General features: G+C 56.0%; 1 protein-coding gene across 4 annotated transcripts in view; it reads left to right on the top strand.

The window, feature by feature from the left end:
• Nucleotides 1–9,939, top strand: part of MBP (myelin basic protein) — an 89,909-nt gene extending 79,970 nt beyond the window's left edge. For all 4 annotated transcript variants that reach the window (XM_030868222.3, XM_060311070.2, XM_060311072.2 and 1 more), the window contains 2 exons: nt 2,985–3,104; nt 8,536–9,939. In XM_030868222.3, coding sequence (XP_030724082.2) covers nt 2,985–3,104; nt 8,536–8,580 — 165 coding nt within the window. In that variant the 3' untranslated portion in view covers nt 8,581–9,939. The remainder of the gene's footprint in view (nt 1–2,984; nt 3,105–8,535) is intronic.
• Nucleotides 9,940–15,307: the final 5,368 nt, after the last annotated feature.

Raw genomic sequence — 15,307 nt, 5'->3', positions numbered from 1 at the left:
GTTTTCATGACCCAGGGCCCAGGCACCAAAGGGCTCCTAGGAGACTCCCCTGGGCTCCAGGGAAGGAGTGACTCCACGTATGAGAAAATTCCTGATTTCCTTCCAAAAGGTCAGATGAGGAAAAATGGGTCCCTGCAGCCTGCATGTGGGCCTGTCCAAATAGCCCGCACTCCCTCCCCTGCCAGATGTTGACATTTTGGGGAGAAAAAAATGATTCTGCTCACGAGACGAAAAGATGCTAAATTCAGTCATTCAGTTTATAACCTAAGTGATCCAAAATATTTTGGCTTGGGTTTTGATTTAGTCATAACTAAAGCTTGGATATCAAGCCATCCAGGAAAACCTTTTTAGGAGTTTCTGAGAAGATTTTAAAGAAGATTAAAATCTTCGTTTAACCCATGTAGATTTTAAATGGCTGATTTGTTCACTTTCTGGTAAAATTTTGTGTCTGAACCAACTTTAAATGCCTATCTATATTTTAACTAAATCTATCGACCATACTTACTAGCAAATATTAGATAGAGTTCTTACTTTATAAAATCTCCAGAATAAAAAGAGAAACACTAATCTATAGGCCAGGAACTGTGTCTGTCTGGGAGACACAGTATCCTTAGAAACACATCCTCCAATGTCCTTGGAGACACAATATATTGCTAGTGCAGAACCTACAAATCCTTGATACCCAATTAACAAGCATCATAGAAATCAATGAATGACTTTAGAAAGAAAGAAAAGGAAGGAAGGAAGGAAGGGAGGAGGGAGGGGGGAGCCACCCTCAGAGAAAAGGCAGGGGAGGCTTCCATAAACTGCCCCAACGCATCATTACATTGAAGTATGAACTGAGATATTTGCTGGAACGTTTTATACAAATACGCGTGAGCGTTTTCCTGACCTCATGAATTTGCCGAAAGGTGATGATAACGTAGGGAATCGACACGGGCCAGCCCTCAGGGACAATTAATGACTGACTTTCTGTGCCAGCAGGAGACAAAGATGATGCTGAAGAATGGGACCCACTTTTGACACAGAAATCTGATTTTAGTAACCGCTTGAGCTGCCTCTAACCTTCTAGGCGTGAACCAGGGCGAAGCCATCGGCGAACGTGGAGTGATGGGAGGGGGAAAGACCATGTTTCTTCCAGTCGTTTAAAGGCCACTTCAGCCCGGCAGCTAACAGCACGGCCTTTGCATGCCTCTCACGTCTCCGTGTTTGGTCCCACTAATGTCTGTTAATTTTCTCTTTTTTTCCAAAGTAAAATCCTGCTCCGTATTCCGTGAGCTGGTTTGTCGGTTTCCTAGAGCCACACGACTGTCTTCCCGTTTGGAGTTCCTGAAAGTCCCACCAGTTTTCTAAACTATGTTGTATGTTTTTTGGTAAATTCTAGGTTGTCCAAAGATGTAAGTGACCAAGAGTTTGAAAGGAGAAAATTTAAGCAGATTATTAATCTGAAAACCAATCCTTGAATTTAATTCTCAGAAGCTCTTTATTTTTGGAGAAAACAGCAGAGTAAGAGAACGATTTAGCACTTGCACGGGAAGGCGTGGATCTCGACAACTTCTGTGTCTGTCCTTTGGCTCAGTCCTCTTTAACCACCCCCCCGACCCTGGACCATGATGCAGCGAGCGTGTCCATGGAAACCTCTGGGATTCAGGGCAGTTCTGGGCTCCTCTCGTATGTGGTCTTGGATCTTCACTGCCCCTGTCCCTTGCACACTTGATAACCCTTGAAACCAAACCTTCACGTGAAAGTAGCTGAGTGGCCAATGTCTGTTCCCAAACCTGGGCTGAAGAGAAGTAGCTTGGGGTGCAGGGCAGGGGGTGTGCCTGGACAGATGGCCCTGGTCCAGCTTCAGTTCCAACACGAGAGGGGTGGACTGGAGGAATCTGGAAGCTTCTGGAGCCTAAACCAGAGGGATCGATCCCATGGTTTCCCAAGCTCCTTCCAGCCCTAAGGCACCCTCGTGAAATTGGAAAGCGCTGCAGCCTGAGGCAAAGGGTTCTGGGGTCTCGATCAGGAGTCGGTTTTATTTTGTGTATAGAATTCTCAGAAGAGGCCAGACAGAGAGCTTCCTACTTCTTGTTGGCGAAACCTGAAGTGAGACCTCAGAGCCTGTCCGTTGCATAAGATCCGTGACGCAGACAGGATGTGTGGTTCACCCCTGGAGGAATGTCGCACCCCAGGCTGGACACCCGTTACCCCCAAAGGCTAACATTCCTTATGTCTGAGCATCAGAGTTTCCCCCATTCCTTTCTTGTGTTCACAGTGGAAGTTTCCCTTTGAAACTAAAGCGCATTAGAATGCAGAGTGGTCCTAGAGACACACATATCCTTACATTTCAGTAATCACTTGTCATTGTTACGTGTCACGAAGGCAATTTTTCTCCATCTTCCCTGAAGTGAGAAGGGCTCCCGGGGCAGCTGGAGACCAGGCTGAGAGCTGCCAGGGGAACCCCCCTCCCCATAACAACAACAAGCTCGAAAGTTCAGAGCCGCAGGCTCCATTCTCAGAGCAGAGCATCCATTATCCCCATTTTATAGAAGAGGAAACCAAAGCTCAGAGAGGCTCCAACACTTGCCCAAGGTCACACAGCCAGGGTGGGGGGTTGCTGAGACCCGTCCAGGTGGCTGGCTCTGGGGCTGTGCCCAGGTGCACGGCCTGGGGGACAGGGCTTCCCAGCCGGGACCCGCCCCCTCCCCTCTACGGTGACCGGCTCCCAGCCCAGAGCCCCTGGAAGGACCCTGGTCCCGGTTCACCGTCCACACTCAGGGCACCCAGGCCGCGGCCAGGGGAGCTGGTCCTGGTCGTCCTGGAGAGGCTCCTCCAGGCTGGAGAATTGGGAATTTTGTCTGTGCACGTTAGAAAGGTAGGAGCCCGCAAATTTCACCAAGTCTGAAGGCTGCTGATGCCTCCAGGGAAGCAGATGGGAAGGGTCTGTGCTGCCCAGGCCGCATGGACAGACTGAGAGCGCCCGTCCTCTCTTGCAGGGAGCCGAGAGCCAGAAGCCAGGATTCGGTTATGGGGGCAGAGCTTCCGACTACAAATCGGGTCACAAGGGCCTCAAGGGGCATGACGCCCAGGGCACGCTTTCCAGAATCTTCAAGCTGGTAAGCCACCTTCTTAAGGCGGGCGGCGCGGGGGCGGGTTCGGGGACAGGGCTGGGACTGCCGGCCTCTGGCTCGTCCCCGCGCCGCTTCTCTGCGGTCAGCGCCCCACGTGCCATCCCTGCCCCGCCAAGCGCTCCTCCAGGACCCGCCTGAACAGGGGCGGCGCCGGGCGCCAGGCCGGGGCCCCTCGGGGAGCTTGCGGACGACGGGGTCGCCGTGGTTACAGCCGGGGCCCGGGAGGCACGGGGGCCTGGAAGGTCAGACAGCAGCACCTCCGTCCCTGAGGGAACCGGCGGCAGCCATGGGGACACGAGGGGAAGACGACTGGATGGACGAGAGGCCCCGGGGACCGCGGGCACCCGTCCCGTCGGTTAACCCGGGCGTCAGAGCCACGTCCGTCAGTGCGTGACCTGGGCCCCCGGGCTCCCTGAGGCTCGGCTTGTCCTCCGGACGACGGGGTGACGGACGCGTGGCCGGAGCCGCTGTGACGGTGGAGCGGGCACAACGCCCTCTGCCCGGCCCCCCACCCCCCGCTGGCGACAAGACAGCCTCGCTCGGAGCACCCGACATCTCCGGAGGGGCTCCGACGGGGGACGGGCGCCATCACCCCGGGCCTGAGCCGCACGGAAGCGGGAAAGGAAGGTTCTGGACTCGGACGGGGGCCGGCAGTGGCCCTTCCCCCCAGGCCTCTCAGAGCCTCCCTCCCGGGGGAGGTCGGGGGCGCCCACGTCCAGGGCTGCCTTCTGACCGAGGCCAAGCTCACCTGTGAGGAAGCCGGACGGCCCGGAGACGGGAGGGCCGGGAGCCGGGCTGGGCCTGGAGCAGACGGGCTGAGGGCGGCGGGCTCCGCCCCGGCGTCCTGCGCCGCTGGCCGCCCGACGCCGAGGCGACTTGCAGGTGGCAGGAGAGACGTGTGCGGCCTCCGTTCGCTCGCCCTCGGCCGGTCGCAGGAGCGCCCCGGGCCCGCTGACGGCTCCTCGTAGGAAGGTCACAGACCCTGGGGCACGAGGCGCAGCCTCGGAAACATGCCGCCACCGCCTGAGGCTTGGGGCCCCGAGAGCCTTGGGAAGGGGCTTCGCGGCGGTGGCGGAGGCCTCGGGACTAACACAGTGACGGGCTTTGCTCCGGGCGTGGCGCCGGGGGCCCCGGCCCGGCGGCAGCGCCGCGGCCCCGCGGGTTCTGCGCCGGGCTTTGCTGAGCGCATGCTCGGTGCGTCGTCACGTGCAGGCGAAGGCTTACGCGCAGGCCGCCGCGTCTTAAAGGAGCCGTGTCGTCCTGTCGGGCGGGCGACAGAAAACACAGGGTGCATGGTGGCGGGGAGGCGGGATGGGCTGAGCGCGAACGTGCCCCTCTGTGCCCTCCAGGCCATCGGGATTCCAGAAGGGGCGCCCAGACACGGCCCGGCGGAGCGGGTGGCGGGCGCAGGGGCGCAAAGGGGGGCAGGGGCTGGCCTGGCACGGGGACGGGGCTCCTGGCTGACCGCTGACGGAGCATGGGGAGGCCTGGCCATGTCCCGGAGGAGGGAGGCGGCTGCGGCAGCGGCACCGAGTGACCGGTGGGAGGGGTAAGGGGCTCCCCCCACAGAGGGTCCCGGGACCCTCCTGAGCGCTCTGACCCTGGCCCTGAATGGGGAGGTCCCCGGGATCTAGTGACACGGTGTGACTTATGTTCTAATGTTGAAAGACCATCTGGCAAAAACTAACAAAAACGGGACCGGATTTCGCACTTCCTGGACTGGAGAGCAAGGAAGACCCTGTGGATTTCCGCGGCTGCCCATCTGGGGCTTTGACGGCTGAGCCCAGGTTCTAACCACGTGTCAGCTTTTCAGGCTTAAACCTGGAAGGGGGTTGGGAGTTGGGATGACCCCGTGGAGCCACGGCGAGCCTACCGTGCCACTGGGGCCGTGTTCATGCAGATCTGAGGCTCCAGGAGGGCACTTGCCATCCCTGGCACAGAACCGTGTTCACAGGGCAGCTGGGCAGGGACAAACTTCACCATATTCGGGTCCCATGTTTTCTCGTCAGAGTAACAGCCCAGCCGTCACTTCCGCTGACTCTTCATCCAAACAGGCCATCACTTCCCTGCCGACATCCAACTACGACCAAAGCCCTGACTGCTAAGAGGGTCCAGTCAACTCCTCTTCCAGCTGGAAGAAACGTCATACGGAAGACGAACGCCAGTGAGGAAAAGACAGAGTCCATCTGTTACGACGGGAGCGGCGTTGTAAGGACACGACACCCACGATGCCCTCAGCACCGTCAGATGCTCCCTGCGGATAAAGGAAAGCCGGGATCCAGCCGCAGGAGGGGAGCCAGCTGCTCGGTCCCCGGACTTTGGACCATCCTGCGTCCTCGAGCATCATGGTGTCAGCATCGCAGGCAGACGCAGCCCAATTCTCACCCCGTGTGGCAGCTTCCTCCCCCCGTGTCCTCAGTCCGGCAGCCACCTGGGGGAGGCGGGAGTTTCCACGGACTCCTGTCCCAGGTGTTCGTGGGCTCGGATGAGAATGGGAGCGTCTCCTGGGGAACACCTGCTGGGATCACAGCAGGTCACAACGTGATTTAATATGAGAAGGTCCCGTGGTACGTGGCGTGGTCGTGTCACCAGGAGATCTGACAGCCCCGTGTGCCCCGTCTCAAGGGCTCAGTCACCACCAGCAAAGCACAGCAGCCCCTCAACCTGAATCACCTCTGACCTCTGACCTGAAGAAGCGGGCTTCCTACTTGGTTCATTAAAACGTCGAGATTCTACAATTTATGGTGGAAAGATTTGGTCAGGAACCCAAAGACTCATTGATTGGTCACCTAATCTTTAATTCAATGTCGAGTCCCATGTGTGGTGTATTTGGTGGTCGGGATATACACACGGCACGGATGGACCCCATGACCCAGATTCTGGAAGATGCTGGACACTCGTGGGTGATGTGAAGCAGGACTCAGCTTTGAGGACCCTTAGTCTCCTCAAGAAAAACCTTAAATACATGAAGTGAGTGGTGAGTAAACCGTGGCTAAGTTGGTTAATGTCAGATAAAATGCTGGGACTTCCCTGGTGGTGCAGTGGTTAAGAATCCGCCTGCCAATGCAGGGGACACGGATTCAATTCCCGGTCCAGGAAGATCCCACATGCTGCAGAGCAACTAAGCCCATGCGCCACAACTACTGAGCCTGTGCTCTAGAGCCCGCGAGCCACAACTACTGAGCCCACATGCCACAACTACTGAAGCCCGCGCACCTAGAGCCTGTGCTCCGCAACAAGAGAAGACATTGCAATGAGAAGCCCGCGCACCGCAACTAAGAGTAGCCCCTGCTCGGCGCAACTAGAGAAAGCCTGCGGAGAAATGAAGACCCAACACAGCCAAAAAACAGAAACACAAAAGCAAACAAACAAGCAAAAAAACCAGAGGCAGGACCCACTCTTCAAAATGTCAATTCTGAGGCAAATCAGATAAGAAAATAAATTCTACCTAAACGTCCAAGCAACAGAGACCATCACGATATACGTGTCTCGATTCTGAAATGTAGCAGCGAGACGGCGAGGATACAGACCCCAGAAGAGCTCTGGGTCTAAACCCGGAACTGCAGGGTTTCCACCAGTGGCCCAAGCCTGGCCGGGAGGTTGCCTGCAATGCCCAGACCATTTCTGGGTCTCCCAAGACTTCTGAACAAGAACGTCCCAGGGCTGAACCCAGACGTCTGCAGTTAGGACGATTTCCCTCCTCATCTGGGGTTCTAACCCCTTTGGCTGGCTGACTTTGGGGAAATTATGCAACCTCTCTGAGCTTCAGCTCTTTCGACCAGGCAAGGGGGATGCTAACAACACCTCCCTCCATGTTGGCTTGCTCGTTCACAAGAGGAAACAGACGTCACGGATTTAGCTCGCGGGAGATGCTCAATAAATTGTAGGCACGATGATAGAAAATAAACCCCCCAAATGTGCCATTTATCATTTCACAAGGAGCCCCGAGGACATTCAGTGGCGTCTCCCGTGAACTGTCTGGCCCAGGGCGTGGGGCGCTGACTCCGTCTCAGCACAGGTGTACTTTGTCAGATGGGGCCGTGACTCTGCTCCTGCGCAGGAATAAATCACACTTTCGAGGGAGCCCTAACAGGTTGATCTGCGGGAAATTCAGGGCACGGTGGGCCAGGGCAGACTGGATCAGGGCTTCTCTGGCAGCGGCTCTGAGGACCGAGCACGCAAAGCTGAGCCGGGCTCACACGGGACCGGACCCGAGTCCCCGCTGAGGAGGGTGGCCCTGAGGCTGAGGTGACAAAGCCCCTTCCCTGGGAGGGAGCACCTCTGGGTGATTCCTGGTACCTTCAGAGGTTAGAATTCCACAAACCTTCTCGCTTGTGAAAATAAAATTCCTCTGGTGAGTTGTTCAGCAACATAGGGATGTTTCTGGAAAAAGCAAAACCCCAAGAAATCAGAACTACCATCTCTCTGGGTGACTGCGTTAATTATAAGGATCTGGGGCCCTCGTGCTTCCGTCACCTTATTTCTGGTAACGTGAGGGACGGAGGCATGGCTGAGGTCAGGTCAATAGGTGCCCGTCTGTCATCTGGTCAACAGTGTATTTCATGTCTGTCTTGCTCTCTGGGGGCTCACAGTCGCAAGGGAATCTTTGAGAGGTCAATTTTTCATCCATAACCTAAGAGAAAAGGGAAATCCAAAGAGACTAAAATTTGAATGAAAATTCAAAGGCAAAAAAAAAGCGCCCTTTTCCGAGTTAATCTAAGTGACATCTGGGGTGACAAGTGCCACCTTCTCAGAGCCGATGCCCAGCCATGCTCCCTGGAAGAAGTTGTCCCCGCCCAGCCGTCTCCACCTCCACGACTGCCAACTCTTTTTTTTTTTTTTATTGCAAATTGTATTTGTCCAGAAAACATGTCAATTCACATGTTTTAAGACCCTGAGGTCGGAGTTAGTGGCCGGCCCCTCTGGGAGGCTGGTTTTCTTGGTGACGCAGAAGAGGGCTCATGGGAGGGGACTGTCCCCGGGGAGACCAGCTGAGCAGTGGCCCCTCCCTGGCGGCCCAAGCAAGGGTGTGCCCGTCACATCAGCACCTCAGCTCCCACAGAGGAGCCTGTCCCTGTCATCGTTCACGGGCCGCTTCCCCCGGTCCCCGGGAATCTTGGCCGAGGAAACGAGCTCCTTCAAAACCTGGTAATATATCAGTTGCGCTTTTCACGCCCGGAAAATGCAACGTTCTCAGACGAGACCCCCAACTCTCTGCGTCCTATTTGCCCTGAGGCACTTGGAGGTCCGACGGGCTAAAGGATGCTGGAGACACGGGGTCAAAGACTTGCTCCGTGCGGCATCATTTCCAGCAACAGACCCAGAAGAGGCCCCGTGGCTGGCGACCCAGTGACCGCAAGGACGCAGGGCGGCCGGGCGGCCCCGGCCCTCCTAACCCTCTGTTTCTTTTTCTCAGGGAGGACGAGACGGCCGTTCGGGGTCCCCAATGGCGAGACGCTGAAGCCCTGCCCCGTGTCCCGGAATCCCGTCCGTCCCCAGCTTCTTAACACAACTGCCTGGAAGTTAACCGCGAGCCGTAGATCCCTAACGTAGCCGCTGCCCCCTAACCCTGGCGACAGCGCACAGCAGGCCCCGCGCGCGGCCTGCCGGCTTCTGGCCGGCCGCCCCTCTGTCCCCTCGCCCTTGGAGATCAGTGACGTCCCCCGAGAGCCGGGGCCGGCGACCCTCCCCCGTCGCCGGCCCCCGTCCCGCGATGGCCCGGGGCGCGGCCCTGGGGACCACCGCGCGGGGCGCGCAGACCGTGCGGCTCCGAGCTTCCTTTGGTTTCTTTCCGCCGCTCACCCCGCGAAGCCTTTCCCCTTCTAACCAATCGGCTGGGCGCGGAGCGGCTTGGCGGCGGGCGCTTTGGTACGTGACAGGCGGGCGGGCAGCGGGGACTGTCCCGCGTGGTGGCCGCGGCTCACACACCCGGATGAGCCGGATCGGCGCGGGCGGAGAGGGCGCGCGGGGGCAGAGTCGGGCCGGGCTCTTCTGGGAAACCGGGCGGCGACGGCACAGGCTCGGCGGGCAGCAGAGCGGCCTCGCCACGACCTGTTTCCACCCGAGCCCGGCGGCCGGCCGGGAGGTGGCGCAGCTCGGAGCGGTGGCAGGAGTTTCCGGGGAGCCTCGCGGTGGCAGGCTGGTCACCGTGAGCGCGAAGGTGACAGGTGGCGTAGTTCAGCACGGCGGTGCACACGGCAAACACTAAACTCTCCCCCACCCCCGCGGAAACGTAACCGTCCCGCCCACTTCCTCCAGGAAACCCACTGACGACGAGTACGCTGGCCTTTCCCGAATCGCCGGCCGAGCACGTGGGGATGGGCAGAGGTCCTCCAATCCCGCTGTTTCCTAACGCGAGCTGACATCTCCTGCGCTCCCCCCGCTCCCCGTAACCTACTGATTCTTGCCTTTTGAGTTCAGCATCTCTCCCACAAGCCCTCCAAGGAGCCCCGCACACTGGCGTCAGCCCCCCTAGGACGGAGATGAGGACCTAGTCAACATAACGCCCAAACGCGACTCTAATCCCCTTCTAATTTTGAATGTTTCGTGTGGGTTTAATATAATGTCTATTAATATATAGCCTCAATGATGAGAGGATAAGAAAAAAAAAAAAAGGAAGAAAATTTCTGAAACAAAACCTCCAAATTGCTACACACACACACACACACACACACACACACACACACTGCATCTTTGAGCTGACTGTTGACTGAGTGACCTCCATTCGTGGCTACACCCAACAGCAAGAGCTGTGACCCTGGGTCTCGTGGAAAGTATGCACTGTTCTTGAATATTGAAATAAAATACACTTTTAATGATATTTGCATGGCCGTCTTCTTTGGCTTTTATTCTGGTCTGTGGAATGCGAGCCCACGTAGAGCAAAACTCAGAGCTGATGTGAGTAGGCGTCTCACTGTCACAGGACAGAGCTGCCTCTCGGCACCTGTTTGAGGAGGCGAGTTATCATCAGATGGTTTGTGTATCAATAAGAGAAAGTGGAGTAGAGGCCGCTGTGAGGGCACTGAGTCTCTGACTCACAAGGAAAGTAATTTTTAATTTATCTTTAAACAATCCTTTAGAGTATATTTACATTTCACTATCTTACCAGCATACCAGTCCCCGTTAACTTGAACTGAAGAACCTTTGAAAAATGACTTTTTGCCACGCAGAGACGATGACAAAGATAACTGATACTGGAAATTTTATGTATAGTTGCTTTTGGTTACAAGAATCATCTTTCAGAAAGGTAAATGGAAATCTTATGTTTTGCTTTTAACAAACCACTGGTTCCCTTCCGTCTCAGGAGCAGCCCTGAGAAACTCACAAATGCCAGCAAGGGAAGCGCCCTCCCCGTCGATTGCAGGGTGACACCGGCCGTCCTCAGGGAGCACCGAGGCTCAAGCGTGCTGTGCGCGTCCAATCCGACAATAAAAGCCGGCCCTGCCCAGTAGCCTGAGGCCCCATCCACGGGGTAGATAGACTCCAAGCCATGCCAACCCCCAAACCCCTTCAGACCAAGGGATTTGGAAAAGCATGCAAAGACATCACATCTTTTCAATTCTGCTCTTCCAGTTGGCAAGTCTATTTTAATGTTACATATATAGAAAATGCATTAAGTGGTAAACCAAGGGGTGTCCTAGAATAACACAGCGTTTACCATGATAATGTGATACTAAAATAAAATGACGCAAAATAGGAAATGAACCACGGAAGGGGTGTTCTCACTGAGCATTTATCCAAAGCGGTCTGCATACCCCCCTCAAGTTGAAGGAAATTAGTTTACCAGGCGGAGCTCCAAGAGAAGTGGGTGCTGGAACCCCAGCCGGGACACTCTTCCTCATCTCACTGTGCTCACCCCGAGGACCATCGCTCGCAGGGTCTAGAGGTATCGGGAGGGTCTACTGAACCGAGAAAGGCTCTTCCCACCAGGACAGGAAACCACAATGATCACGCTTTCCAAGATATCGTATCAATCTGCACAGCCACCTCTACGCCACTCGGTCCAGACCGAGAAACGTATGTGGCCTCCTGTCCATCTGGGCGGAGGATGGTCCGAGGAGCTGGTCCAGGGTGCCCAGCCCGGCGGGAACAACCTCTGGAGGGAGGGTTGAGGTCGGGAGCAGGTCAGAGGTTAGCGGAGAGGATGTCGGCTCAATCCGTGGGGCTGGCTTCATAAATCGGGTGCGGGCTGTAAATTGGAATTGGGATTTTGGGAGGAGAGAGAACTGGGGCCTGAGGAAAACACTGAAATAGGGAAAGAAAAGCCTTCTTGTAGCATCTGAAAACGAGAAGAGCCAAGCCTTTAATTTAGTCTATTAGGGCTGTCGTAACACTATACCACGGACTGGGCGGCTGAAACAATAGATATTTTCTTTGCTCGGGGTTCTGGAGGCTGGAAGCCCACGGCCAAGGTGCTGGCAGGGGGATTCTGGGGAGGCCGCCCTCCAGACGCCACCTGCCTGCTGGTTCCCCGCGGCCCCTCCTCTGGGCACGTGACACACTGCTGGTGTTGCTCCTTATGAGGGCACCAGTCCTCACCCTTGAGACCGCCCTTAAACCCTGATTAGCTCCTAGAAGTCCTGTCACACTGGGAGTGAAGGCTCCAACAGATGGATTTGTGTGGGGAGGGGCACCAGTCAATCCACAGCAGGTGTGTGTTTCTCGTGCAGCGACAAGTATGTCCTAGACCCCCATCTGGCAAGAGTTTTAATTAAACCACAGGACTTTGCAGGGAGGACGCTTCCTTCTTTCCCCAAAAAGGTAACATGAAGTGAAGCATCTCAGTGCATTTTCTGTGGCGATTTTTCTCTTGTAAGTAGCGAAGAGTCAGGGAATCCTAGGCAAAGCGGCGTAAGCAGGGGGTGCGCAATCGCAGCCTGGTGAAGCCGAGGGACGGGTAACCACCGCGGGCTGTTCACTCCAGTGCACGACCCGGGAGCAACGTCCTTTGACAGCATTTGACCTGGAAGCAGAATCAACCACCTAACTTTCGAGAAACATGCTGATTTCAGTCGGGCTCTCCCTTGTCCCCCAGACAATCTCAACTTTGTCCCCAGGGGGAGGGTGACAGCTCCTCCTCTCACAGCCTCTTCTCAGCTCGACTCCCCCCCCCCCGCACCGTGAAAGAACACGGGTTTGCCCAGCACCCGAACCTCACCAACTCCAGAAACTCGTTGCTCGGTCAAGACCCGAGAGCACGCCTAAGATGACCAGTGCTTCAACCGCATCCAGACCAGCTGGGGCCCCTGCTGCTCGCAGCCTAGTTCCAGATGCTGGTGCTAAATTAAGGAGAGATTTGGAGCAGAGCGCGGACAGAGTGACTGACAGGGTGCACAACAGCCCCCGAGGGGGTGTCCTGATGGCCCGGGAGGCGCTGGGTTGGCGGCTGTGCCCATGGCACCTGCACCAGCAGCACGGTAGCCCTGGGAGGCCCCGCCCACCTCGGGGGGCAGAACCTGGCCTCTGACGAAGGCCCCCCGGGGAGGTGGGGACGTTGCCCGTGGAAGACACCCACTGGACCCAGAGGTCAGTGACCGGTTCACCTCCCTTAACATGAATTGTGGCAAAATCACTTACGATAACGGGTCTGCTGCACAGGTGGGCAACGTCCTGCCCTCCTCGGGGACGCCTGTCTCTGCACCATGGCAGCCAAACCTCAGAGCAAAACAAGCAACACAGGCTGCTGCAGTGACCGAGGCGGGGGGACCCCAGAGTGCTTGCGAGTCCGTGTGGATGCTCGCTTCCCCCACTGAGGAGGGAGGAAACGAGGGCAGGGCCTGCAGGCAGCCAGGAGCCAGCCAAGCTGCAGGAGTTGGTTGTGCGTCCGGAGGCGGGGCTCTCACTGTTGGAGGGGGAGGGGATGAAGCCTGCAGTGTTGGAGCATCTATGGGACCCCATGGTTTCACGTGTAGACGGGTGAAAAGTCTCAGATCGATGATGAGTGCGCGCGCACACACACGCACACACATACATACACACACTCACTCACACTCTCTCTCTCTTCCCCCCCCCACCCCCACCACTCAGCTCTTGGCTTCTAAATACCACGCTCCACTAGAGGGAGCCAGGGCTTCGGGAAGAAACGGCTGGTTCCAGCGCTGGGACAGGGAAAGGGAACAATTTCTTGGGCCAGAAAGTAAGAAAGCGCTCAGAGAGTAACGTGGGCATGTCAAAAGGACTCAAAGCTACCTGAAGGAGCCCCTGCTGGCCAAATCCAGGACTATTTGAGAGTCAAAATAAGGAAGGATCCTGATGGATTGCAGCCATGAAATAAAACAGGAAGCCACAAGCCCGAACCACCATAAACACAAGAATAAACCACCGAGGGAGAACAGGAAGCCCGTTCTCAAAGTGGAATACCAGCTCCTGATGACAGAGGGAATGAAGGGACCTGCAAGCAGGGAGACGCCGGGGTACCACACAGGCTGTCGGCGTGATGAGGCACTTGGCCGCGTGGTCGCAGAGCCTCTCACAAATACTCACCGGTTACAGAGGGGAAATGGTTACAGGGTTGACACCGACAGCATCAGTCATGGGACACGTGGACACTGCGTGTCACCTTGATAAGACGCACTGAGAAGAGCATCACCTCTGTGACGCAGGACCCGGCCCAACCGGAAGGCACGGCAGGGCGGGGGCGGCTGCTGAACTCACTTTCAGACGTCAGGGTAACAGGAACCACGGCGACATGGGGAGGGGCGTCCCGGGTGAAGAGGGTGCAGGTGCCGGCACGACCCTGCACCGGGTCTGCTGCACAAAGATCTTATCCTTCACAGGTTCGGCAACACCGGAAAGGGGTGTTTTATGAAGATTTCTCTGTGCCACTCTCACAACTTTTCTGTAAATCTGAAACTGCTTCAAAGAGTTTACACAAGAAGGATAAAGATTTCGGATTATTAAACTTGAGAAAGATAATTCAGAGACAACCTAGAAAACAATGCGTGGTGATGAGGGTGCAGATGGCCACCTGTTGTCCACCTCCGGCTGAGATCACATCAAGATGAGCTACTTCGAGTTAATTCGTAAGAATTTCTTCCCCTGAAGCCGGTTAACAGGGTAACCTACAATCACCCTGTTCTGATACTAAACTAGTGGCATAGAACCATCACTTCTGGTCGATAGAGAATTTAAAAATCAGGGAAATACCTGTTTATTGGCAGAAAGGAGAGGGTGGGGCTGTGTGTTGCCCCGTTTTTCACTTTTTCCTTAGAGAGTAGAGGGATTTAACACTTTAAAGGTACTGCATGACAGTAACATCTCCTCAGTGATAGAAATAACACTATGGGTGGTGCACAATAAATTAATCATTGACATTTGTAAAAAAAAATTTCCATTCATAGAGTATGCTGAGCCGGGAACATATTGCCAACAACTAGTGAAACATGGTAAGTTCTCCCCAGCTGCCGGCTTAGAAGAAGACCCGCCAGCTTCCCGGCTGCTGGCAGGAGACTTGAGGCTCCCGGGCCAGAGAGCAGGGGCTGGCAACTCACAGCAGGAGGAGGCACCAGAGCCCCGGCGTCTGTGTTGATACCCCAGGCGACCTCCACACGCAGCCCAGAGCGGGCCAGGTGATGCCTGCACGCAGGGTGTCGTGTCCCGGGAGAGGAAGCAGGGCTTTGGGAACCTGAGTCTCCAATAAACACACGGCAAGCCGGCCTGACCTTTGCTTCGGTGAGACATACCTCGATTACACGGGACAGTAAGAAAAGCATCACTTGGCTCTGGAGGAAGATGTCCTCTCTCCCGAGGTCGTATTCTCTTCAAACTGCCTTGAAGAGATCGTGGAGCAGAGATGGCCAGTGCTTTACCCCTAACACTTGCAGAAATGAGACAGACCCCTGGAGAACTACCTCCCGATACACCACAGCTCACTGGTTAAGAAGAGGTCCTCGAGCTGGGAAGGAAGACATCTAATCAACTAATTTTACAGACCAGAGAAGTGAACCGAACTGCCTAAAGACAGGCGGCCCGTCAGCGCCCTGGCTAATCTGACCTGAGGCCCCAAGGCCTGACTTCCCAGCTCTGCCCAAGCCCAGGACGCACCGTAGACTCGTGCCCTTGACTGTGTTTAAGTATCAGCAGCAATCTTACACCACCAAAAAGCCACGCTTTCCGGAAACACTCGGCCGGGCCATTTTAAACAGCTGCAATCCACGGTGGAGGGAACAAATGGGCCACGACCTGATCGC

Source organism: Globicephala melas, chromosome 13, assembly GCF_963455315.2.
Source record: "Globicephala melas chromosome 13, mGloMel1.2, whole genome shotgun sequence".
Taxonomy (NCBI): Eukaryota; Metazoa; Chordata; class Mammalia; order Artiodactyla; family Delphinidae; genus Globicephala; species Globicephala melas.
Note: the sequence above shows the minus strand (reverse complement) of the source record. Positions and strands in the feature narration are given on the sequence as shown.